This window comes from Sprattus sprattus, assembly GCF_963457725.1.
Source record: "Sprattus sprattus genome assembly, chromosome: 9".
NCBI classification, from domain to species: domain Eukaryota; kingdom Metazoa; phylum Chordata; class Actinopteri; order Clupeiformes; family Clupeidae; genus Sprattus; species Sprattus sprattus.
Window position 1 is genome coordinate 23,540,051 of NC_137928.1, and position 27,158 is coordinate 23,567,208.

Consider the following 27,158-nt stretch of genomic DNA (forward strand, 5'->3'; position numbering starts at 1 on the left):
CTTGATGAGCACCCCCGAGTGTAAGGTTTACTCAAAGAGCCTCTCCTCTGAAGTGGAGGCCTGCTGTGTTTGTTGGCCGTCCGCTTTCTCCTCCAGCAACCACATGATTTACAGAATCATTTATCGACTTGAGTTTCTTCTAATCTGCTGTTCCAGGCATGAATCCATTCCTGATCGGAGGGGGGATAAGAATGGCAGCAACCCCGCAGAGATTGAGCCTCAATCCCTGCTTTAAATTCTCATTGCTCCCAGAGAGGTTGTGCTCACAGGGGACCAAAGCCTTCCCTTAAAAAGCGTGTGGTAGGTGAACAGCCAGCACAAGTCACATGGACCCAGGACTCTGCTACTGAAATATAACTAGAGACAGCTATGGATTAGCATTCCAATCGATTTAAAGAGAGTAGCTGGAAAATAGCATGGGCGCTCTATACACATGCAGGGGTAATGTATTCTCATCTATATCTAAGGCCATCGCCATAAAATCTTCTATGAGACTGAAGATAAATCCCCCCAAGGCTGTTCTGCCCCTGTCGTCTGCCTGGACCAACCTGAAATAAAGATGTGAGCACTACAACTGGTCAAAGAATCCTTATTGTTTCCGGTAGTGAGGATTTGTTTTCGGTAAAATATATAACAGCCAGCAGAAAATAACAAAACAAATGTGTATTTCTCTGAGGAAAAAAAGTACATGTATGCTGTATATTTCTCCTTTGATCCATAGTCAGATATTTTAATACCATCACACAATTGCAAGGACCTTTCCTCACCCAACACCATCCATTAAGTAGAGAAAATGTGTCTAAAAGGAAGAAAGAGCTGGTAATGTGAGAGGTCCAAATGACCTCTGCAGTGCTCTTGCTGAGAGGGCATGCTTCCCCTATGCCCCATTAAACTGCCTGCTTATGTTGACTGATCTCTCAACCCGTCTCCCACCGTCCCCACCACTCCAACTCCAATCCCTCACCCCTCCATGCAAAACCACAAGAGGATGTGCCAAAAGCCACGAGTCCCACTTAACTGCCCCATACACCAGCCTCTTCTTGCTGAGAAGATGTTGAGATAACTACGTATAATTAGACATTAGGCATGCTGAGTGGAAGTGTGGAGTGCGTGAGTGGTCCTCAGTGCTTTCCACGGGAAATAGGAGGGGCTTTGCAAAGGCCCGGAGTCAAGTGTTCAACGACTTCAAACAGTCAAACAACTTCACAAGTGTTAAGGACGACAGCATTCAAGGAATGTTGTTCTTATTTTCATTTTTTTCAGAATTTGGAATTATTGTGTAAATATGTGAGCTACAAAAGGCTAGAGGGAAATTGAATCAAACTGCAGGAAGCCTTTTTCCTTTCAGATGTACATTTCTTAATATTAAATATAGATAATTAAACCGGAATACATATTTTTGCTTTTGTAAATCTGTACGCGTATTTGTATGTATGTTTATAACTGTATTTTTGTGTAACTGTATCACAGACCTGGTAGTTGGACATTGTGCAAGTGTTCATGAGAGACTGCTGAGACTTGCCTGAGTTCTAATTAAGATGTATTTGATGTCCTAGGTCTCAGGTTGCCCGTCGGTCCGTTGCCAGAGACACAACCAACGTGTTTTTAAAGAAAGCTGAACTACCGTCAGCACTGCATCAGGATTCAGATAGAGAACTGTGAAAGATTTGCACAACACATTAAAAGAGAGTACTGTTATCTGAACGCCAGCATATAACAAAGAGTATAAAATAAGGCCACAGTTTCTCTCTGTCCAAAGACCAACATTGAGTCCCACCAATGCCATGTAAGGGCATTGCATAGAACATGTCATAGTAGAGTGAAACTATATAATAGAGTGCAGTGATGCACTCTCACAGGGCTTGTTCCTTGGCCAAAGCAAACCTGGAGTGGCCCCCTGTTTGCAAGGCCTGGTGTTTGTCCATCCATGCTTTTCAAGTGAGGTAGAACTCTGGGGGCTTTTTACAACAGAGTGAAAGAAAGGGAGAAAGGGAAACAAGACAAGAGAGACACTGAACTGCAACTAATGATTTATTATTAAAACAAGATTTATTTCTTGAGGATGTTCATTATAAAGTGTTCAAATATAGGCATCTGAGGTATATTTGTCTGTCCTCATACAGGTTGAGATGAGTTTGGAAGGAGGGCTGCAATGGTCATGAAGTAAATTAAAGGCAGGGCATAAAGACACACACACATACCCACACAAACACAGACACACACACACACACACACTCTCTCTCTCTCTCTCTCACACACACACACACACAAGCACACACACAGCAAACTTTTTGGAACATGACACAGAAAAGAACCAACACACTGTTTACTCATTAGAAAAAAGGCTGTGCCCAAACATTGGCTGGTGGGACAGGGGAAGGGGGGCATTTTGTGTATTCCACACTGGCATACATCTTATACTCAGTGGGTGAGTCACACATAGATACACACGCACAAGAAAAAATAAGGCCGAATGAACAGGATGGGCAAAGTGAGATTACAGTTCACATAAGAATGGCAAAACGCATAAATGAACAGACTACACAGAAATTACAAAAAACAACAATAACAATATTTCAAATGATTGTCAACTGTATTACTGTCACTTAATTACTAGACTTTCTCTGCTTTCTCCCATCATATTTTTGCCAGTGCTTCAAGAGGTGATAATTACTGTTTTTATTCATGATAAAAGAAACGAGCATCATGGTATACAACACAAGTACTCTGTTCTCACTGGCTCTCAGGTTTTCGTATTACGAGAGTATTATTTCTGACATTTAGGTTAAGTAAATGTGCTTTGAAGCATCACCTTTTGTATGTAATCAGTGTATTTACACAGGCTTATTTATCTATAGTTCACTGAAATATATCTATATCCATATTTACTCTGGTACTCATACATTCTTGGCATTATAACATTGTAAAAATGTCAAATTTGATATGAATCTGTTCATTGACTCATTGATTCCAGCTGATGTGATCTGCTTGTGCTTGTGTTATGACAAGTATGCTACTGAAAATCCCCATCACAGCTTAATAACATACTGCCATCGAAAAATGTTTGATTGACAATTAAAAAAAATAAAATCACATTACTATCATCTTCCAAAATATCAACAGCAAAACACACAACTGGATACAATTTAGACTTAAATAATTTGAATAAACTCAGTGAGGGCAGGCAATAACAGGGCCACATGCCTCTGTACTGCTACCATAGCAGAGGTCTGGTGGGGAGCCCTAGCCTGCTCTGTGGAGAATGGGACCTTCCCATTGTAGCCTTATTGGTCTAGTGTCAAGAGGAAAGATCTTTGCCCTCTTGCTCCGTCTCTTCAGAGTGTATCACCACACTCGACATGCTGTCTGAGGCACCATGGCATTGTTCTTCTTACATTTAAAAGCTCTGGCAAATTCTGGAAAGTTCTGCAGTGACCCCATAACTCTAAATGTGGAGGAAGAAAAAAAAAATCACAAATCTGAAATAGCCAAAGGGACAAAGTAGACAGAATTCTACAAAGTTGAATCTGAGTTCAGTTTAAAAATATATATATCCTTTAATCAATGAAGCTTTGTATGCAGTAGTTATACCTGAACTCCCCTGGACTGTGGTCATCTGTTTTGATAGAGTTGACCGCATTCTCAGGTCTGTGAGTGCCACACCACACCTGACAGGGAATTTGGAAAAAGGGAAACCTGTGAGTTAATATTTAAAAGCTAATATTTAAGATCAGCTCTACAACCAAATCCTTAACCAAATCTCACCTGTGCAAAGTTAAGGAAGAAAAGCTGCTCATGGTTGAGGTGAATACCTGGGAGAGGTTTTTCAGGGCCGTATTTCTTCACATAGTTCTGATAAGCCTGGAGGAACAGTTCATTTCAACAAGCTGAATAAACAAATAGATACAGTGAGTATACTGACATTCACAGCAGATTTCTCTTTTTCCTTCATTCTGGATTGAAGAATGTTATTTTATTATTATTCTTCGGACAAAACAATCTGGGGTTCATTATAGTCTTAGGAAACCAATGGATTCGATTCCATCCTGAGGAAGATGCTGACAATGGGCAAAGCCTTGGGGTGATTTCACTGGCAATAAAATGTGTCCCAATTGCCCCTGTATCTAGCTGCCCTGTAATTAGTGTCTTCACCAAATCCTTTCTGTTTAAGTACATCCTGCATTCCCCCACTGTGGGGTCAAAGGGGGGGGGGGGGGGATCTTGACTATATCTGTCATCACAAACGTTACTAAAAGAATCTTCCCAGCAAAGCACCGAAAGCTGCTTTGTGTGGGAGTCAATAAAGCCATTCACCAAGTCTATTCACCTACACAACATACATTCAGTGGGTTTATGGCTGTTAGAAAGCAGGAGATGATAGGCACAGACATGTCTCTCTGTCTGCCAGAGTTCCAGTGAGGGTGATGTGCTGTTCTCACCTGATAGGACTGGCGGATCCCCCCATTATCTGCAATGTTCTCTCCCAAGGTAAGATTCCCATTGAGCTGAAACACAGACACACACACACACACACACACACACACACACACACACACACACACACACACACACACACACACACACACACACACACACACACACACACACACACACACACACACACACACACACACACATACACACACACACACACACACACACACACAGGCACACAGACACACACACACTCTCTCTCTCACACACACACACACACACACACACACACACACACACAGACACACACACACAAACACACTCACACACACACATACACATAGACGCACACACACACACACACAGACGCACAGACACGCAACAAAAACACGGCAGGATAAGTGGGAAGTGCGAGAAGATGTGCAGAGGCCTGACCTTACACAAACCTGTGTAAGTACTTTCAATGCCATTGCTTCTTCTTTTGGTAATATAATTGTGTAAGGAGAGAGCTCAGGGACAGACACAGTGGTCTTGTTCATGGTGGCTCTGTGCTCAACAGTGGCATAAATACAGGGGATCATCACATACATTTTGCCCATTTGCCAGATCCCAGGAGAAGCTGCCATACTGGTCCACAATGCACTGTGAAAGCTCCTGAAACTTTTGGGAGGATGAGGGACTCCACCAGTCCTTCATGTCCCCATTTTTATCGTAATTCCTTCCTGAAAAAAAAAAGTAATTAGCAGAGATGCACCAGCCACCAGGCAAACAGAGCCTTCACGATGAACTCAGTATAAGAAGTCTGAGTTGAATGAACTAAGGAATTCTATTTCATGTATGTGTGTGTGTGTGTGTGTGTGTGTGTATCTATGTATGTATGTATGTGTGTGTGTGTGTGTGTGTGTGTGTGTGTGTGTGTGTGTGTGTGTGTGTGTGTGTGTGTGTGTGTGTGTGTTAGTGTGTGTGTGTGTGTGTGTGTGTGTGTGTGTGTGTGTGTGTGTGTGTGTGTGTATGTGTGTGTGTGTGTGTGTGTGTGTGTGTTGTATATGTGTTGAGCCTGGTAAAGAAATTATGAAATCCTGTAAATTACCGGGCTGTAGTTTCCCCTCTTACCACTATCATCAAAGCCATGTGTGATCTCATGCCCAATCACCATTCCAATTCCTCCATAGTTCAGGGACCGGGCTTGACCTTTGCTGAAGAAGGGAGGCTGAAGGATACCTGCAGGAAACACTACAAAAGAGAATTTGTCCGTGAACAGATGTTCCTCCTCAACATCTTTCTTTGTCTTCTTGAATTATAGAGAAACAAATCTGATCTTGTTCTCTTTTTAATTCTTTTAACACATGTCTCTGTATTGAAATGACTTTTTCAAAACACTTCACAGAGATAGCATAATCTATCTTACTATATGAAACTGCTTTGACAATTGAAGATTCAGTGACACAACAAGCAAAACTATATAAATACAACACATTAGGTCAGGTGGCAATAGTAAAAAACTGATCATTGAGAAATTAATATTTTACTGCAAGAGGTGGCAACAGCAACTTTTCCATACTGCAAAACTGCTAATTGAAATATTATTATATCTATATTATTATTATATTACATTTAATATATTTTGTATTAATATTATTAAATATAAATATCATTACCAATTTGGTTTCTGCTTGCTGAATAAAAGGCATTCACAACAGCTGGCCCTGTAATCCACCTTAGAGTAAAGGCATTAGACAGTGCATGAACATTCAATACAAATATTACTATCACATTGCATTACTTATATGTATTTTATTAGGAAAATGAAAAAAGCCTGTTGGGTTAAAACCTCTGAACAGGATGAAATAACATTTTACATCCTAAAATGCCTAATAGGGCATGTCTTTGAATGTTTTGAGGATAATACGTGCATTCAAAGACCCATTTGTTCACGTCCTGTGCAAATATTGTGTGAGTAGATGTGTCTGATATTGAGGGACCTTACTCGTCTTTGTTTACTTTTACCCGAAGCTTCTTCAGTCTCTTTTTCTGAGTCACCTCTGTGGTCCTCAGTGTGTTTTCAAAGTATTCATCTGCACTGTAGTTTACCTGTTCAAAGCAAAGAAAACATCTAAACAAAAACAAAGTATTCATCTGCACTGTAGTTTACCTGTTCAAAGCAAAGAAAACATCTAAACAAAAACAAAGTATTAATCTGCACTGTAGTTTACCTGTTCAAAGCAAAGAAAACATCTAAACAAAAACAAAGTATTCATCAGCATTGTAGTTTACCTGTTCAAAGCACAGAAAACATCTAAACAAGACCAAAAGCTGATTGCTCTTTACTGAAATCCCTCGTATATCTTTTTTTTAACGGTTTAGTCTACAAGTTAGAGCAAAACAACATTAGCATGTATGCTTCATGCAGTTAGTGCAATCGACCCCAAATGTTGCTCCTTAACAGCCAACTCACATCTTCATATTCCTTATTAAGGTAGTCGTCATCCATGATATTTTTGGAATAACCGATCTTCTCACTAATGGCCAGTGCCTACAGGGAGAGGAGATAGACTTAACCTGATACATCAGGGTGCAGAAAAGCCAACAGTGTCAATATCTCCTTTTAAAAGATAATGCATGATGCCAAACTCATCGGAGATAGGGTCCAGGAACATGAACTCTCACCTTTAGGGCAGCCTCTTTCTTGGTCTCGGCATCCATCCACGGGAGATCATTGAGGTTACTAATGAAAACTTCCCTTATCTCAGCAATCATCTCATCCATCTGAGACACAACAAAATACAAAATCATCGGCCATTACATATCACACTTATTGATTTCCCGGTTCTTCATACATTACAAGCCCCCCCCCCCCACACACACACACACACACACACACACACACACCTTATGATACATAACTGAATAACACACATAACTAAATAATAAACTAAAAACTTGTTTAGCTTGACTTTACAACCAGTTCTCATAAATGCTTCTTTTCTGCAGGAAGGTAAAGACATTGTGGCTTTTAGAAAATGAATGGATGTTTTATTTTAGTCCACAGATTGAGACTTTACCCCTGTCTGTCATCATGGCTTCAAAATAGACTGGTGCATGAGAGCGGATAGCCACTTGACCCACCGTACAGCATGTGTACAGTTCGAACGAGGCACACGTGACTTCAAAAGGTGGAACACACCACAGATAGTGTACAACGTATACACAGTAGAGGCCAGCGAGAGGTCAGATAAACCCATAAACTATCCTACACTACACTCAACACACACACACACACACACACATATGCACTGACACGCATGTGGTTTCAAGTGCAATATATTTTTACAACCCATTGTTAATACATTATTTTTAGCACATTGTTGACCACACATACACACACGCTTTAGAAAGACATGGGAAGAGCGTGGGGGAGAGAGAGAGAATGTAGCCGTACAGAGGGTCAGTGAGAGCCCGTAAAACATGAGCAATAGATCTGCAATGACAGGTGCCTTAGACGTGCAGCCCTCATATAGGCACACACATACAAACACCAACATATAAATCAATGCACATGACAGCAGCGCTCAGCTTACCATGCTTTTGCTGTCTTTTGAGAAGGCCTCCTCCACATACAGTCTGCCCACAGCATAGTCCATGTGGGTGTTGACATAATTGGCACATTGCTGCCAGATGGCTGCCTCAGATGTGGTCCCATAGATGGCCTGCCAGGGTAGTCAAAAGGAGAGTGTGCTCATATTGATAGTGTCATTAGTCTGTTAACCAGGCAGTACTCAATTAGTTTCCTCTTATTTTAAGTTCCAAGAAATGAGAGGATAGTAGCGGAAACGGTGAAGGTGAAACTTAAATCAGAGGAGAATGATTATGAACATCCACACATTATTAAACATTCAGTGTTCGTCAGCGTGACTCAGTGTCAGGCTCACCTTCTGAAGTGGCTTCCTGGTGTCTCTGTATGCCTTGCTTAGCCCCCCCACCATGCTCATCACAAAACGCCAAACCATGTAGTTCTGAATTTGTCTAAGGGACAAAGCAGTTACTTTACCGCATGAAACTGTGCAGCATACTTGTCATGGAATGTTTCCATCATGTCCCGTTTCTCAGTACTGTGTTGCTGCTGCAGTGTCCTATGACTTACCTGGTAGAGTACTTATCTAGAATAGCGCTGAGTTTTCTGAGGTAGTTTGGTGCATACACAACTATGTCTTCAGCGTCTGTCACAGTGAGATTCACTGTCTCCATGATCTTGTTGGTGAAGTACGTCCAGTTGAACCACTGGTGAGAGAAAATGGCATGGTTAATGGATTAAATAGTTAGCACTTCTGTGAAACCATGCTTTCTCTTCATATCTGAGCGCACGTCACAAAAACCAGTTCAACAATGCTACTTACACCAGATTCAAATTCCAAGGTGAAGTTCATCTTCAAAGCCCCAAGATTCATCTTGTTATAAATAAGCATAGGATTATTTCTCTCCTCTGAAGTATCTGTTGCCTTGGATGAAGCAGGAGCATTGTAGTTACTCAGCAGCAAGTTTAACAACAGGGAATGTCACAAAACACACACACACAAAGCATGAATATGACAAGGTAGGAGTGCTTACGTTGGCCAATTCTTTGTCTAGCTGCATAATATTGCGGACTTCCTCTCTAATGGCAGTCTCATTGATATTTAGATTTCTCTCTGCACGCATTAGCTTGGCCACGTCAAAGATGAAGGTCTCATAGGCATCGCAGACCTGAGGAAGGGATAGATACATACTGTTGTTACAATCATAATATTTATAATAAGAAAAAAACATTTCTTGAATTGAATAATCTACTGCAGCCTCCCAAGAGACTCTTGAGATCTTAAAGCAATAGTATTAGTGGCCCATTGGGTGGCACATTAATCTGTTTCCCCCCTCTTACTAAACCATCCCCTATAGTTTCCCCTAGAGACAGCAGACAGGAGAGGACCCATCTCTGAATATTTATGTGGTATGTGCTTGTACCCTATTAAAAGTGGTACCAGAAGGATGTGGAGGTCAACAGGATACTTCTGGTTTGGATATTTATTTCCTGGAAAGCAGACCTAGATAATATCCTTGTGAACCTTCAAAAAGTGGGTTTTGTTTTGTTCTAATAATCACTGCATCACATTTGGGTTAGATTACTGGCGTGGAATGGAGAGGGGACGGGGTTGCGCAAATGCTGATGAGCTGGGCAGAAGTTGGCTCTCATGCTCATAGACACAGCAGCATAACACAGCTCTGGGAGCTGTTATCTCCATCTCTCGTCACAGCTGGGGGCCTTGAACATGTGCGTAGTTATCATGTTCCTAATGAGGAAACCTGACACTGCTGATACCGAATCAGCTTGTTACGATGCATAACTCATTACAACCAGCATCCTGTTTTAGCTTTGAATTGGATCAAACATGTTGTTTTGTCAAATTAGGGCGTCCCTAAATATATATCCTCGTGTTAATGTGAGCATGCATGCATTTAAAATTATCTCACTTGTGTGATTATAATAGCCCAAAATAAGGAATCACATACATCCATGCATATGGGCATATAGGTTTTATTTTGTTTACCTATGGTTACTCCTGGTATTGCAGACATACCTCTTTGTATGGTCCTGAACAGACATAGTAGTCCCTAGACGGGAGGCCTACACTGGGCTGATCAACCTGGCACAAGGGATAATAAAAAGTCACAACCATCCATTCACTGGCAGAGTGAAATACTATACATGTATGCAAAAGACCTGGTCAACAAGTATCTGTGACCACAATGTTGGATTTAAAGCACTTTGAAGCTGAAAGAAGGCTCTATCTGGAAAACCGGACTTATTTTATGGATATTTTTCTTGGCGGAAATTTTTTCCCCGGATATGTCTCAATAGTTTCTTTCTCTCAATCTCTCTGTGTGTGTGTTTGTGTTGCGTGCGTGTGTGTTGCGTGCGTGTGTGTTGCGTGCGTGTGTGTTGCGTGCGTGTGTGTGTGTGTGTGTGTGTGTGTGTGTGTGTGTGTGTATGTGTGTGTGTGTGTGTGTGTGTGTGTGTGTTTAATCTGTTCAGAATGAGAAAGACAGACAGGGAGAAAGAATGAGTGAGAACAAAGAGCGACCACTGACAAGGACAAATGATACACAGTAATGGTTTAAATACTTCCTCATATGCGTTGAATACCTACATGAATAATATGGGAACTGGAGTCCCTGTCATCAGTGCTGACAAAAAAATTGATTAGGACTGCTTTCAAATATTTCTCATTGAGTTTGGCTATGATGTCCTCTGCTCTCCAGCGTGGTCCTGAAGAGGAGGGGGGAAACATTAAAATTCCTCTATAATTTGAAACAGGGCAACTACTAACACATATCAAACAACAAAACAACACATCCAGGATACCATATTTGGTGTTCCAATCGTCTGTTGCTATTGGCCACTCAAGGACATCTGGCAGCACTGAGAGTAAGGGTGACCCGCCTCTCTGCTCTATGAGACCTGTCAGAAAAATGCACCGGAACAAAGCAGATGCAAAATCTTCTCTATTGAGAGTTTTCTCTTTTAGGTCTAGACACATTTCTAATGAATTTAGCAAGATAATAGCTTACAATTTTCTGTTCAACTAATGTGGTGCTATGATTCCAAAGCACATGGCTGAAATACATACAAATTACAAACAAATAAGCTGAGGTCCAGGATTATTGAAACAGGTAAAACATTAAACAAAATAATTACAACAACTAGGATTAAGTGCAGGTGTCCACTGGTCAAAAAACCTCCTTGTTCTTAATGTTCCTTTATGATAGCTGGGTATACAGAACTATACTGGCTACTTACTTTCATTGTTGCAGGACTTGTAGAGCACTTTGGCTTTGGCCAAGGCATTGGTGCTGTTGCCAGTGTTTTGCCTCTCCAGTACTCCTTCATTGAGATTAGAGAAAGAATATGTCATTTAACAATCTTATCTATTTTGACAATACTATATATTATGACATTTCTTACAGTATAAGTTATTATTGTGCACAGTTTAACATAACAATCTAGTGTAATATTTTACTGGCACTCTGTATTTACATAACATAGAACTGTGTGATAAAACATACAAATACTTTCAGGTGGAATATTGTTCACAACTCTTAAATTGGATCAGAACTCCTGATACTTTTACTAAGCAGGTATTAGAACGACACAATGTGTGAATCCACAATGAACAGTAACACTGTAGTGGGGAGTGGGGTGTTACAATCTGTGAGTTATTAACCTCAAAAACCACACTTTAAACTAAAGCATTTTAAACTCCTTGTAAACTCTGCCTATGAAGAGTGTAGCTAAAGGATCAAATCTTCCAACTTCTCAGTTTCTTCAGCTGAAGGTAATGACCCATTATTTCACACAGTGCTGCAGAGTTGTGGTTGTAGGACGTGTATGAATTTAAGTGGTCTTTTAATGATTCATGATTCAAGTGCTTAGCTGTCTGAGGATCATTTAACCAGTGTTAAGGACAGTAAAGATGACTCAGTAATTTGCTATACAATTTGCCTCTGAATGTACATCAAAAACCCTTATGGTGTTAATGGGAATAATGGATGGTACTAAGTGGTGCTCTATGGACATGTCACATTTTAATAATTGATAGTAATATGTGAAAGAAAGCATGCAGTGTTTGGATGCTAGCCTGAGACAAGACCATTTGATGACTTTGGGCATCTGGAAAAACTATCTCCATACAGAGAATACAGCACTAGCTTCCTCCTATAGCTAGTGCATGGGTCTAGTTGTTGCGTTTTGAGGTTTAGTGCCCTGTACCCCAAAGGTACATACGCACCAGGCGTGCTGTGGTAGTGGCACACACCAATTCTCTGTATTTCAAGTCAGTGTACTAAAAAATATTTTGAAGCTGTTATTTTAAGGTAAAACATTTGCACCAGCAGCAATGGTATAGGCTTATATTGGTCATAACTGGTAATCGTGCTTGGATGTTTTTACACATAACAAATAAAGATCCTATCGCCAACCCTACCTTGCATCTTGCAATGTCTTCTAAACACTTCTGATTGTCATTATTAATGTGCTACATAAATTCACTTAATGCTCTCGTTGCCTTGAAACATAAAATACATAAACTGTCTCTCACACACACATAGTTCAACACATGCACACTCAGTGAGCCACTCCATTCATAATCCTGGTAAGCAGTATTTATGCTCTCATTTACTTTTAATTGGGGGCAGAGACAGGGTGAGGGGGCTTCCTGTAAAAGGGCACACATCATGTGTGTGTGATTGGATTACTGACCGCCTGGTGACCGTTAGGCAGGAACCCCTCCAGTTTCAAAAATCCTCAACCCTCTTCTCTCTCTCTCTCTCTCTCTCTCTCTCTCTCTCTCTCTCTCTCTCTCTCTCTCATTCTCTCTCTCTCGCTCTCTCTGTTTCACACACACACACACACACACACACACACACACACACACACACACACACACACACACACACACACATACAGTACATACCACACACACATAGTGACTCACACTGGACAACACTAATAGGCTGCAGAACTGGAAGAAAAAAACATCTTTGGACAAATCTTGGAAAGGATTATTCATGAAAAAGTCTGATGCTAATATTAGGTATTGTGACTTGCCGTAAGGACAGACTGGAGGGCAAATCAAGACTATCATATGTATCCAAGTGCAAATTAACATCATCTTATCTCCCTCTGGAACGAAATACTGTTTTCTGATTGGCTAATGGGGTGTACATTAAGTTCGTATAACCGGACACCTTGGACGTAGTCCCAGTAGAAAAGTTAAATCGCAGTTCCATATCAATGCTCTTGAATGGTTACCATTGACAACCAACGTAACGTTTATTTATTGACAGCTAGGATAATTCGAACAAAGATGGCGGCGTGTTGGGAGAAGTTAGTGGGAAATGTTTTGTGTGAATTAAGCTATCTACACGACTTTTTATAGGTCTAAAATATATATATATTTATAGATTAGTTGTTTATGTGCTACACGAATGTTGCAGAGTTTTGTAAGTCTTAACTGAAAGTCTCGAATATTATTTGTAGGCGGCTGCTAACGCGTAGACAGTGGTGGGTAGTAACGCGTTACAAGGAACGTAAATGAGTAAAAAAGTAAATTTTTCGGGTAACGAGTACTTTTTGCGTTCCTTTATAAAGTCTGCACTTTTACTCTTACTCGAGTAAATATTTGAACTAGAATTCTACTCTTTACTCCGTTACATTTCCATTGTGCTTTCATTAAAATGAGTATTGTGATAAAAGTACACATATCTTTGTTTACTGGAATACAAGCGCAAGGCAACCAGAGGGTAAAAACTGAGAGGTCAGTTAGCTATGCGTTATCGACGCGCCCTCCACAGGTCGCAGCATTGTTGTCATTTCATAGCGTTCAATAACTCCACATCGAACCTTCGCAAACATGTACAGGTAAGATGCATTTGTTTTATCTGTACTGCAGCTAGTCCTGGAGATAAATGTTACATCCTTTACCATTTTACAAACTCACATCCTATGCACAAGGCGCAGTGCAAATTCTTGCACATAAAACCAAAGAGTATAGAGGTACTTCTATACTCTTTGATAAAACTCTATACTGCCGGAAGACGTTTCCATTTAACGTTAGGCTACATTGGCTGCAGTAGTCACGTTAGAATGTTAGCAGCTAGCGTAACGACTAGATGGCCACCGTTAAAGTTAGCAGTTTGTTTGACTGACTGACATAGTTGCCAGCTAACGTCCGAATGCACGTTTGCTATAATATGCAAGGGCACAAACAAGTAGGCTATACCTAGGCTACAGTATGTTAAAATTATTTATCACATCAATAGCGCTGGTATGGTTAATAAAAAACGGTCTCGATATTTGCGTGTGTGTGTATACATCTCTGGAGTTGATCTGATATCAGATCTACAGTAGGTAGTCTAGTCTTGCCTGGTTGGCTCAGCTTTAAGTGTGCGTGTAATAAGGTTTAATGAAAATAAAAGTAATGTATGTGTGATCTATGAGATGTGTAATGAAAAAAAAAATACATGATACAATGAAGCAACTTGTGAAGAAATGTTTCAAGAGTGCATTTCTTTCTGAATACTCATGTTATGTTTTGCATTGATCCAAACACTTTTACTCTTACTCAAGTAACTTTTCCAATTGGAATATTTACTTTTACTCAAGTCGATTTTGAAGGAGGTAATTGTACTTTTACTTGAGTACCAATTTTCAGTACTCTACCCACCACTGCGCGGAGATCAAAAACCCATTCAAACAGATAGTAGCTCACACGGCTAGCTCGCCGGCTCGATTGTGAGCCTTCGACCAAAATCACCAAACTTGACCTCACTGTTGCTCTGATCAACTTCACCATCAACGGAAACGTGGAGTTCAACTTTAAATAGTAAAACCTTATGAACAACACCTTTGTCCGTTTTACAGAGGAGAGCTCATGAGTGTCACTTTGCAGCAATGCCCGGGGAAACTAAAGGTCATATAAGACCAGTTCCACGCACTACTTTCTCACTACTTTCTCTAACGTGAGCACTAGGCTTCAAATTAAGAATTCATCAGGTTATTATGCATATTAAGTTTCCTAAAGATAAAGGAAATTCTAAATAATAACAATAATAAGAATAAAAACATTTTGGATGTTGTTAACGGGAGATAAGCGGGATAACGGCCTCCGAACTGTGCAGTTCTACAAAGTTAATAGACTTCGCGGAGCAACTCCGCTGCGCGTCGTGGAGTTCTTTGCCCCGCAGCGTCCATTAACTTTGTAGACTGCACAGCTCGTCGGCCGTTATCCCTTACATATGTATCCAAGTGCAAATGAACACTATCATATGTATCTACATATGACACCTACATACACCACTCATGACGAATGACATAACTGTAGTTAAAAATGTTCATAAAAGCCATAAAATGTCATACAAAATGTGATTAAATTACAAATTAAATCTCAGACTTTAACTGTTAAACAGAAAGTGACACAAACATTTTGCTTTGTTTAGAGCAGGTTTGTGCTTAAAGCCGAATACATTATTTGGCAACAGACAACAACAACAACAACCCAAACAAGGGACAACTGACAATAATTATGAACAGGGTGAAACCACACTGTTGCAAAACCCAAAATATATGAATGAGTGAATAATACCAACTTCTTCTAAGTAGAACTCTTTAAGAGCTAGATATAAATTGTCATCATGGTCAACTGATAAGTTAGCATCATAAAAATCTTTGAACACTATGGTTGACATGAGTAGAGCTTAAAAGAACCCCAGCTTCTTACGATTTAGCTGAAAATGTAGTTGAACATATCTCTAGCGCTCATAGCTGCACATTAAAATGTATCCATAGGACAAAATTGTGCAATTGGACCTCCCCAACACCATAACCCCATGAATTCTACCAAAGGCATAGAAGTACTCTGTGTCGCAGGTGCAAGGTACATTTTGTAAGGGGTGAAGAATCCTATTGTAGGCTACATTAAAGTGATCTTGACCCTTTTCTATTTAAGAATGTATTGTCCCCCTTTCTCATGATGAGAATTGAACACACACGATACAGTGTGTAAGGTGCGGACTATGTACATATTGTGTGTGTGTGTGTGTGTGTGTGTGTGTGTGTGTGTGTGTGTGTGTGTGTGTGTGTGTGTGTGTGTGTGTGTGTGTGTGTGTGTGTGTGTGTGTGTGTGTGTGTGTGTGTGTGTGTGTGTGTGTGTGTGTGTGTGTGTGTGCATGTGCGCCACCTAAATCACAACATTAGGCATAATATGTCATAAACAGTAGGCTTACTTGTGGACCACACTTCATTTGTTCAACTCTAATATCAGGACACCCTGGTCAAATTGGCAAACCAACCATAGAGGGCATGCTTCTGGCTCTTCAGCATGTAAGCATATGACATACTGCATCAACCAGGACAGCAGGCATATTTTCATTCTCCATTCTCTATTTGCCACTGATATTTAAACTGTGTGTGATCTTAAAACACCAATGGAACAGAATTCTGCTGCTGGTTCTTTCCTACCCAGATATTCTCCTACTGTCAGAGATGCTATCTGAGGTGCCACATATACGTATGAGGTTGTTGTGGTTACATAGGCACACTGTTGTGTTCTGTAAGTTCTAAAACACTGTGTTACGGACACAATAACATGGTGAAGCTAGCCTAAAAGCTTGACCTCTTATCCAGGCACATGTCATAAGTTTGGACTGAATAATGTGGATAAGTAGGAAGGCAGTGGAGGCTTCGAAACAAACTCTGAGAGTCTGGATATGCTCCACAACAGTCCAGTGACATCTTAGCCAATACTGGCTCCAGCTGGTTTTATGACAGGATGGCAAATAAGCCAGGTGAGCAAATAACTGTCAACATTCTGACTGTCTGATATCAATTTCAATCCCCATGTCTTTTCTGTCAGGAAATGGCTCTTGTTGTCAGTAACTCTACACTCCACTCCGCATTTGGCTAAATGGGAGAGTCAGTGCTATCTATCTACAGTACAAATCAGATATAAATGGAGAAAGAACTAAATAAGACACTAAGCTCCTATTTTTGTGATAAAGGCCTCGTTCAAGCGGCAAATGAAAGTGGGCATTGATCATTCAGACCATCTCTTGAACTTACACCCACTGGGAATAAGTGAGGTTTTCCTGTGCAACTGTCTTTTAGAGACTCTGTTTTCAGGTCCAGCATCTTCACTACTGAGGTAACTTGATACACAAACCTGCTGCCCACATGTTGTTGCCTCACACGACCCTGAGCCTTGGGCTTCTCTCTTCATCAAGAGCAGACAGGAAACCTTTCTTTCGCCATCTCCTCTATGCATATGGAAAAGCCTTTCTAACAGTATAATGCCCTTGGCACTCTACTGAATGCATTCCACATTAATATTACAATTTGATCTGGCAAGGGTACTCATCCCCTATGCAGGCTTCAATGGGCTCTTCAGAGAAGACACAGACATGAGGAAAATAAGAGACAGTACTTGTCTTAGTACTTTTTCTTTCTTCTAGCTATTATATTTTGCATTCTGAGGCAGTCTCACTCTCAAATAAAACAAACTAAATAAAAAGGTAATAGTGTTCACGTTCCTTCCTTCACTTTCATGACTCTCAACACAAACAACCAAAACTATGATTAGCAGAGAAACAATTTTTGAGAAGCAGTTGTAGCTCAAACTGGACAGTCTTGAGGCCGTGTGCTAATACTGGCCAGTATCACTAGGGAGAGCTCCAGAGACCATTCAGTGACCGGTAAATGTGTTCTGTGACCAGCCAATGCCTCCGGCACCTTGCACGAACTGCTGGGGGCCCTGGTACACAGAACAACTAAGTTGCAGTGACTTAAAAAAGCCAATGTAATGTTAATGCAACATATAATTAAACACATTGACTACCTTATAAAGCACTGCGGTGTTGAAAAGTGGAAAACATTGGGAAATAAAACTTTTAAATTTAAATTGATGTAATCTCTATTTTATGTGTCACCTTGATGTAATAGGCTAGACACACATAACCTACTAAGGCTTCTATTGCAGAATGTTTGACTATCTGGTAATTACTGGCACATGTAGGTTAGCCTGTCAGCTAGCCCAAATGCTCAAGTGCTTAAATGAAGGTATACATGGGTCTGTTTGCTTTCATTAAGTTAATGCAACATAGAAACAACAATCAAAGTTGGTATAGACAATAATGGTTGCCTAGTCATCTTTTCACATACATTCTTTCATGCTATATCTATCCTTAGCCTTCACTATCCTGTAGTTACTAGTGTTAGCCTGTCAGCTAGCTAAATTGCTTTGATGAAGATATCTAGGGATCTTTGCCTCGACTAAGTTAATGTTACATAGAAACAACAATTATTGTTGATGCAGACACTAATAGTTGCCATAGTCATCTTTTAGTAATATAAATGTTTCAACGACAATCAGTGTTGATGTGGATACTAATTGTCGCCTGGTCAGAAGTGGGAGGGCTTGCTGTGAGGCCATCGGAGGCGTGCCTAGTTTGTGAACCGGGATCCCCGGTTAGGTTGACCACCTATGTGAGGAACCCCAGTGATGGGTGAAGCACTAGTGTTTGGGGCACCCTGGGATGGAATTAGTACGGTAGGAGGATGCGTAAGGGATGCCTGTTGAGATGAAGAACATACGAGCCTGGCTCTTTGGCATTGCGGTCAGGGTGCAGGTTTGGTGCCAAAGTCCTGGGTTCAAGGCCAGGTGGGGTGACTGCTACAACCGGTTACAACCACCATGAACTTATGACTAATAATTGAGACTTCAGTAACCAGACACTTCAGTAACCAGACAAAACAACAGTTGGTCTGTTCGAAAATGTTCATACTAAATGCTGTGAAAAGATTTTAGAAAGGCAATATAAAAATATTGAAGTGATTGCGCAGGAGTCCGGCTTTTTGGTTCTAGAAAAAAGATTGAACATTTTTTGATTACATCCTGATAAAGCTTGCCTGAAAAACGGGGACAGAGCTCCTACATGTTTCTATGGCAAGTGCCAATGCCTGAAATGATCAGTGTTAGTTATAAGTTGACCACTGACCGGTCACAGAACAGAGTCTGGAGTCTGGAGTTCCTAGTGGCACTCTCTAGCAGTTAGAGTGAGGTGTTGCAGGCATTGACCGGTAACGGAACACATTTACTGGTTACAGAACAGACTCCCCCTAGTGGCACTCTAGCATTGACCAGTTACAGAGGCCATCCCAGACGTAATGCCTGGTCACAGAACAGACTCTGGACCTTGACACTGATGACATTGACCAGTCACGTAGACCATGCCGCAGTCATTGACCGGTCATGGAATAGACTCTGGAGCTCCCTCTAGTGGTACTAGCCAGTATTAACACACGCCCACAATAATGACCAGTTTAAGCTACAACCCCCTTTATTTTTTTACTGCCTAGCTTTACATGTTGTGTTGCTGTGATACCTTTCCTTTCTTTATTTTATTCTAGTATTGTTCTGTTGTTATTAGCACCTTGTGAAGTTGCATAATGTACAATAATCATTGATAATGGTATGTAAATGAATTTGCATAAAAATACTTTCATTGATACACATGCCCACACAAACACATAATTAAACACACACTCTCTCACTCTGACATGCGCGCGCGCACGCACACACACACACACACACACACACACACACACACACACACACACACACACACACACACACACACACACACACACACACACACACACACACACACACACACACACACACACACACACACACACACACACACACACACACACACACACACACACACACACACACACACACCACCCTACACTTACACTGAAATCAACCACAACATTCCTGGCATTTAATAGATATTCTTCCTTATCCACAACTTTGGAAACTTGTTAGCACAACAGAAAATAGAGCCAAAAATATCAAACCTCTATCCTCTCCTTCTCACGCCAGCCCTTTATGCTGTGAAAAAGCAATTAAAAGGCACACAGACCCCAGGCAAACTATTGCACAGTGTGCCAGTCCAAATGGGGTGAGTTTCAATGATTTGTACAAGTCACATTTTTGTGAATCCTTTGGTCCAAATTGTTCTTCTGCAATATTGAAATGGAATCCAAAATCCATGACATTTGTATGTTTTAGGCAATTGTCTCATGTAAGTAACAACAGGCTTTGGTATCTGTCGTAACATGTTTATAAAGTTATGTCTTATGAAGGATGGTTCAAGTGAATAATTGTGCTTACTTTCTGAATTGATGAGCAAATCTAATTAAATCTGATATGTCTTCATAACTTAAATGTTACCTCAGTACTTTATGTTCTTCACTACTAACTTCCAGTACTTTCCTTTGCTCTGTCAACAACAATCACTGAGGTCAGAAAAGTGGGGTTGTAGCACAATTCTACGGTGGGAAATCATTATTAAATACAAGCCCTCGAATGCCCTTGTAATCAAGTGTGGTTGGCGTACAAGAGCTTCCACAAAGAAAAGAAAGGGCTCGGTGCAATGATTGTGATTACCACTTGTTTTTCTATAAAAAAAACACCCTGGTGTTGAAAGAGAGAGGCAGAGGGTGAGAGAGATGAACAAAAAGGTGCAAATGATATGCTTAAGACAGAAAGAACATAAGTGGTTGTTCACTACAAGGACAGCAGGAATGACCGCTGGCATGGGGAATGACAAGGGACAGAAGTATGTGGAGGTCTCGCCCTTTGCACTCCTGTGCTTAAATAATGGCTTAGTGCGTCCCTAAGTGATAGCCCCGGCGCCAATGGCTAGGCTGTGACCAGCTATACACACTGCAACATACCACCAGCCCCACATTGGCATGAGCTCAGCATTGCTCAGTCAGTATGCCCTGCATGTTGCAGTCCTTTCCTTTCCAGCCTGAAGCCCAAGGAGCAATCCCACACCTCGTGTCACATGTTACCCTTTCAAAGCCATCCCACCCCCTCCCAGGGGTGCAACAGGACCCAACTCCGTAAATCAGCATGTCAGGCTAGTGGCTAACGAGCTACTCTTTCCTGACCCCAGCTCCCTAGAGCTCCTTCTGCATCCAATAACGTTAAGGTGCTGTGACCCTTCTGAGGTGTTTTGGCACATCTATCCTTCCACTGCCATGTTCTCCTTTGTCTTCCGAACAGATTTTCGTTTTGCTGGTCAGTGGATCTGCCTTTCAATCTATTTCTAGAACCCATCTTTTCTTCCAGGCAGATGTGGGTCAAACAGAAAAATAACCCATAATAGGGGTTATGAATAGCCACAGGCTTATTGAGTAAAACATATTATAGTGCTAAACAGACAGACAAACTGACAGACAGGCAGTTTTATAACAGATATTCACGAAGTGACACATGTCAAACATTTGCATGACTGCTCATTACCTTTCAGCACTACAGCAAGCTCGTGTCGGAGGATGTCAAAGGTGCTGTATCTTGAGCTGGTCTCTGGAATGATGTTCTTCTTCAACCAACCTCCACAGGCATACTCATAAAAATGTTCACAAGGGTCCACTTTGGAGTCCATATTCGCAATGAGGCGAGCAGCTGCAGGGGTAAGTACCAACAGAGAATCCAAAAGCAACTGCACTGAGTGCAAACAAACATCATGGAACATGTGACAGAATATTTGCACTATGAACATCTGCAGGGTGTGCAAGATCACAAAGAGTTCAAAGGTCACAATTCAAAGACAGAACTACATCTTACCAGACTGGGTACAATCTGCAGTGGTGCAGATGCCACCTAAAAGACAAATAAATACAAAAATATGCTGAAACATGCAAATCACTTTAATGCACAAATATTACTAAGATTAGGTTTTTAATGTCTTTTTTTCAACGATCATGTATTTTCTCTTTAACAGTATGTGTAATTGTATTTCAATTCTTGAAACGTCTTTACAATATATGAATGCATGGTTAGATAGCTTAAACTATTATTATACTATTACTTAAGCAGTAATTTAAGAAAATCATGTTTTAACTATTTTTAACTTATGTTGAATTTTCTGAAGTTATCACCACCACAACCCCCACTCCTCCAGTTGCTAAAAGTAAATTATCATGTAGTGACATATTTTGCCTATTTGCATTTTGCCTGGTAAAGCTTCTCAATCATTAATTCAGGGTGGAAACTGCTGATGAGATAGAAGTCAGGGTAGCTTTGGCAAACTAGAGATCAGTGTTGAAAGGGCTGTAGTGCACTATAACATTGAGAAAAATGTGGACACTTCAATTTAAATTGAATTGAAATTGAGAATTTAACTTCAATTTAAATCAAAAGATAAATGAGATTTATTTTACTTAACAATTCACAGGGAATGGCAGGTGGATCATACCTTTTAACCCTTCCCAATCACATGCCCCGTTACACAGACCACTAACTCCGCACTTTTTAACTAGAATAGATGATTTACAAATTTGACAAAATTAACAAGCGTTTTATCCCCTTTCGGACAACCTATTTTCCCAAGCTATCACTCCCCATTACTAAACCTCAGTTTCTACTCATATCTCTGAAAAAGCACACCTCACACCTTACTTAATTACCGCGGAATGGGTGTATGGGAATGGCTTGCCAAAGTCATGGGAGTGGCTATTAACTTGATTGTATCCATGCATCCATATTATTGTTGATGCTGTTGTTGATTTCTACTCACCATTGCTTTGTGTGGCGAACAGGGTGCTAAGGGCTATGACAATGATGAACAGAAGACATACAATTGTGATGAGGCCAATTTCCAGTGATGTCCACCGAGGCTTTCTCATCGACTTAGGGGTGTTGTCAGCCATCATCAGCAGTCCGTCAGGCGATGCCTGTCCCAATTCACCTGTAACAGAAAAAGGGACAGAGAGAGAGAAAGGTGGAGTGAGTATTTAGACAGGCATTATGGAAGTATGTCTAAAACTAGCGAGGTAACAACCTTACAACCAACAGACTTGAAGAAATCAGCAACAGCACTGCTGCCTTTGGTAAAAGGTGGCTAGCTCACTCACCAATGTATTTGGTGATATATTTGTCAACGTCATGCTGTCAAGTCTGTTCTCATTGGACTTCTGAGCCAGAGCACAAGACAACATAGTGAATAGCTTGGCTGTGTTTTTTTTTTTTTCTTTTTTTTCTCTCCTTCACATGACAATAAATCTTCAGTCTCTAAAGATTATATTAAGTATCTCTTCTTTAATGCCAATGCGGGTTTGGTCACACTTTTCAGACAAATTAGAGGTCTGCAAAAAGTCCTGCTGTTTGCTTGAAGTTTATCTCCACAGGCTCTTTATCCTTGAATCTGCAGTGACAAGAACACAGGGTCTCTCCCTCACACCCATGGACTGTGGAGCTGTAGTGCTGACACAGCTTTTCAGAGGGACAGGTCTTGCTGAGTTTTGGCCGGGATGAGAAGATCCCGACCTGGGGTCAAAGCCTTACAATCTCTCTTTGATTAAGGCCTGCTTCATTCCATAAAATGTACTGAGAAAAGAGGGGCACATTTTTGGCCACACAGCAGTCCAGTCTGAGCTGTTTTGATCAGTTTGTAGATACTCAAGACTTTGGCAAGGCTATGGATATTAATATATTGAAGTCTGTCTTGTCAGACACTCTCAAAGACATTCTCATAAATGTCTTATGTTGCTGCTTGTTGTAAAGGTGTTTTTGTACATTTAGCATTTCAGACATGTATGCAAAAGTGTGACTAATCCTTTGGAATGAAGACAAATGCGTGAGCCTTTTAATACAGAACACATTTTGGTCCTTCATGGTTGACTCAATGAATGACTAAAGCCCCGTTTACATGAAGTCTAGTTTGTCTGCGTCCGAAATGAAACTAGCAACGGTTGTGTGGTTGTTGGTCACCTAGTGGAAGACCTCCCACTTACTGTGCTGTGGCTGGTATGATATTAGCTTAGATTACTGTATATATGGCTTAGAGTCTTCCTTGATGAAAGAAGAATGATGGCTCTTTTGGTGGGTGGGACAGTAAAAGACACTGCATGAAATGTGGGATTTACGACAGTCTTTGACCCTGTGTATTGCCGTAGAAGCCCACATTAGTGTGAAAGCCCCCCCACCCCTTCCCTTGGCCAGGCCTTGGTTTTGTTATGTTAATTTAATTGACCTGGATTGAACCCCCCCCCCCCCCCCCCCCCCCCCCCCGCCAGGGGAGGCACCCGTCACTGCTTCACTGATTTAAAAAACCTGAAAGTCACAGGTTCGATCCCCACTAGTGGCAACCATGGCCCAAGTTGCTTAACGACTGTTAACGACTCTTAATGACTGTTATCAGAGTAAGCCTGACTCTGTATAATTACATGCTAGAAACGAATCTCAAGAACATTAAGGTTAAATAATAATATATAAGTTAGGAGCATTACACATAGCCTAAGTTAAAACTTTTAAACACATACCACCATAAACATGTGAGATAATTCGACAAGAGACATTGAAAGACAGCTAACTCACTGCTTCGTCAAATAAGAGAGATCAACTATATATATATATCTGGAAACCACTTACAGATTAGCCGATTAGCTAAATTTGCGTCTGGATGGAAAGGTGTTATCTTTCCCCATCCCACCCATACTAAGCCATTTCTAGCATAACATGCGATCTACCGTGGGAAACAGAAGGCAGGCGATTTTTTTTTATCAGTTCTCACCACACAATGACGTCTCATCTTTGCTCCTTGAATGTCCAGTGGTGTAGTCCAGTGTATACGCAGGTATACGGAGTATACCCACTTATTTTTCAGTCAGCATTGGGTATACCCACTTCTCAAAACAGGGTTTTTATCCTGTGCTGTATGAATAAATAAAGAGTAGGCTATACCCACTTCTCCAGGGACCACTACACCACTGTGAATGTCGATGGTGTCGATGGTCGAATGGTATGGTGTTATTGAAACTTACTACGTGTAAAAAAGACTAGAAATTGAACTTTATTATTCGAGTCTAAAGTTTCTAATGTTGCCTCGGGCGCCTTTACGTAAACATAATTAAAACGTCACATAAGTCCACTACATGGGAACACTCGAACTCTGAAACTGAAAGGCAAAGCAAGAATCCTGATATCAAAACCCTAAAAACAGAAGTCTGAAAACGGAAGGTGAATCAAGAAATGTGATAACCCCGGAGCAAAACCCTAAAGACAGAATATTAATTAAATTATTATCGTGTACATTTTAATTTCGTTTTTATGGGGCAATAGCTGTAAATGGGAGGGGATACGTTTTGTCAGTTGAAAGCTGACCTATAGGCAGAATCCACCGTCTCATCACAAGACGTTTTAATTCAATTCCTTGTCGTTTTCAACCAATGGCTGCAGCAGGGTGTGTGTGGCTAGACTGCTGACAGTCAATATGCTAATAAGAGCATTTCGCACCTCTGTCAGCGGGAGGTGAGAATGCTAAACACATCGGCCCCCCTCCACTCGCAGGTTCCTTCCCGGGAAATTCCGTCCGTATGCGGCAGACGGATATTTCGGGGGAATGTCCGCGATCAGCCAGGAATTTGATTTGATTTGATTTGATTCGGATCCCCATTAGCTACATACTTAGCCATGAGGTGTTGCTTCACCTGCTTTTTGAATCCAGCTTTGTTCTGTTTTTTTTTATGTTATCTGGAAGGGAGTTCCATTCTACCATAGCCCTGCATAATACTGTACGTTGTTTTGAGTTTGTTTTTATTGTTGGAATTGTGTAGTTACCACTGGTGGCATGTCTGGTGGGGTATGTGTGTACATTAGAGCTGAGTGTGAGCTGCCTAAATAAACAGTCAGGGGTTTTTAATGTGTTAATATTTTTAATGAAAGAAATAAGTGATGCTTTTAGCCTCTCATCAACTTTCAGCCAGAAGAGTCGGTCATGCATGTTTTTCACGTTTGCTCTTGGTGTGCACTTAAGGGCAAGCCTCGCTGCTCTGTTTTGTACCCGTTGAAGCTTCCCTAGATTTGTTTTTGTGGTACCTGACCAGACTACCGAGCAATAATCAAGTTGAGACAATACCAGGGTCTGCAGAACCTGTTTGATCAGATGAGGTGTTAAAAAAGAAGAGCATCTTCTAACCACAGATATATTTCTACCCATCTTTTGCACCAGTAAATCTATATGTTTTGACCATGATAGTTTAGAGTCTAAAGTTACCCCCAGAAGCTTTGTTTCCTGTACTTGCTCAACAGCAACATTGTTCAGTACCAGGTTCAGCTGAGATTTAGAGCTAAGTGAGTGCTTTGTCCCAAATACAATGCTCTTAGTTTTGGAAATGTTAAGGACCAGTTTGTTATCAGAGACCCATTTGAATACCATCTGCAATTCTTTGTTGAGGGCTGAGGTGATTTCTTTAACTGTTGGTGCAGACATATATAATTGAATCATCTGCATACATAGACATACAGGCTTTTTTACAAACAAGTGGGAGATCATTTGTAAAAATTGAGAAAAGCAATGGTCCTAATGAGGATCCCTGAGGAATTCCACATTGTACATGTCTTCGGTTTGACAGGCTTCCATTAAAGAAAACCTTTTGTTTCCTATTGGTTAGGTAACTTTCAATCCATGCTACGGCAGATGGAGTAAAGCCATAGCACTTGAGTTTTTTTTAATAGCAAGTTATGATCAATAACATCAAAGGCGGCACTAAAATCCAGTAGCACTGCTCCTACAATGTTCTGTTGATCAATATCTTTTAGCCAATCATCTGTCATTTGCGTGAGCGCTGTGGAGGTTGAGTGTCCCTCCCTGTAAGCATGCTGGTAAATGCTTGTCAAGTTGTTCATTGAGAAGTAGCATTGTATCTGATCAAACACAATTTTTTCCAACAGTTTGCTCATAACAGGTAATAAGCTGATTGGTCGACTGTTTGAGCCAGTAAAGGCAGCACGAGTGTTTTTCGGTAGTGGGATTACTTTAGCCTCTTTCCAGATTTGAGGGCACATATTACTGTCAAGACTCAGATTAAAGATGTTGCATATTGGAGTGGCAATATGGTCCGCTACCACCCTCAGTAGCTTCCCATCCAGGATAACAATACCAGGTGGTTTCTCATTATTGATAGACAACAGCAGTTTTTCCACTTCTTCTATAGTCACTTTACAAAATTCGAAAGAGCACTTCTTGTCATTCATTATTTTGTCTTGTATACATGAATACAGTGGCTCACAGTGTGGTGTTGGCATTTCCTGCCTGAGTTTACACACTTTGGTGAATGGTGATCATTC

The 27,158-nt window shown here is 40.8% G+C and overlaps 1 protein-coding gene across 1 annotated transcript in view; it reads right to left on the reverse strand.

The window, feature by feature from the left end:
- Nucleotides 1–2,070: 2,070 nt before the first annotated feature.
- Nucleotides 2,071–27,158, reverse strand: part of LOC308370688 (neprilysin-like) — a 28,143-nt gene continuing 3,055 nt past the window's right edge. The window contains exons 2-23 of the mRNA XM_080845389.1: nucleotides 22,609–22,779; nucleotides 21,657–21,692; nucleotides 21,333–21,494; nucleotides 11,264–11,347; nucleotides 10,829–10,924; nucleotides 10,614–10,732; nucleotides 10,044–10,109; nucleotides 9,040–9,174; nucleotides 8,829–8,930; nucleotides 8,576–8,712; nucleotides 8,364–8,457; nucleotides 8,013–8,141; nucleotides 7,102–7,200; nucleotides 6,890–6,967; nucleotides 6,422–6,525; nucleotides 6,093–6,151; nucleotides 5,548–5,667; nucleotides 5,023–5,156; nucleotides 4,440–4,505; nucleotides 3,766–3,861; nucleotides 3,592–3,668; nucleotides 2,071–3,445 (exon numbers count right to left, since the gene is read on the reverse strand). Of these exons, the coding sequence (XP_080701515.1) occupies nucleotides 3,346–3,445; nucleotides 3,592–3,668; nucleotides 3,766–3,861; nucleotides 4,440–4,505; nucleotides 5,023–5,156; nucleotides 5,548–5,667; nucleotides 6,093–6,151; nucleotides 6,422–6,525; nucleotides 6,890–6,967; nucleotides 7,102–7,200; nucleotides 8,013–8,141; nucleotides 8,364–8,457; nucleotides 8,576–8,712; nucleotides 8,829–8,930; nucleotides 9,040–9,174; nucleotides 10,044–10,109; nucleotides 10,614–10,732; nucleotides 10,829–10,924; nucleotides 11,264–11,347; nucleotides 21,333–21,494; nucleotides 21,657–21,692; nucleotides 22,609–22,779 (2,264 nt within the window). The 3' untranslated portion in view covers nucleotides 2,071–3,345. The remainder of the gene's footprint in view (nucleotides 3,446–3,591; nucleotides 3,669–3,765; nucleotides 3,862–4,439; nucleotides 4,506–5,022; nucleotides 5,157–5,547; nucleotides 5,668–6,092; nucleotides 6,152–6,421; nucleotides 6,526–6,889; nucleotides 6,968–7,101; nucleotides 7,201–8,012; nucleotides 8,142–8,363; nucleotides 8,458–8,575; nucleotides 8,713–8,828; nucleotides 8,931–9,039; nucleotides 9,175–10,043; nucleotides 10,110–10,613; nucleotides 10,733–10,828; nucleotides 10,925–11,263; nucleotides 11,348–21,332; nucleotides 21,495–21,656; nucleotides 21,693–22,608; nucleotides 22,780–27,158) is intronic.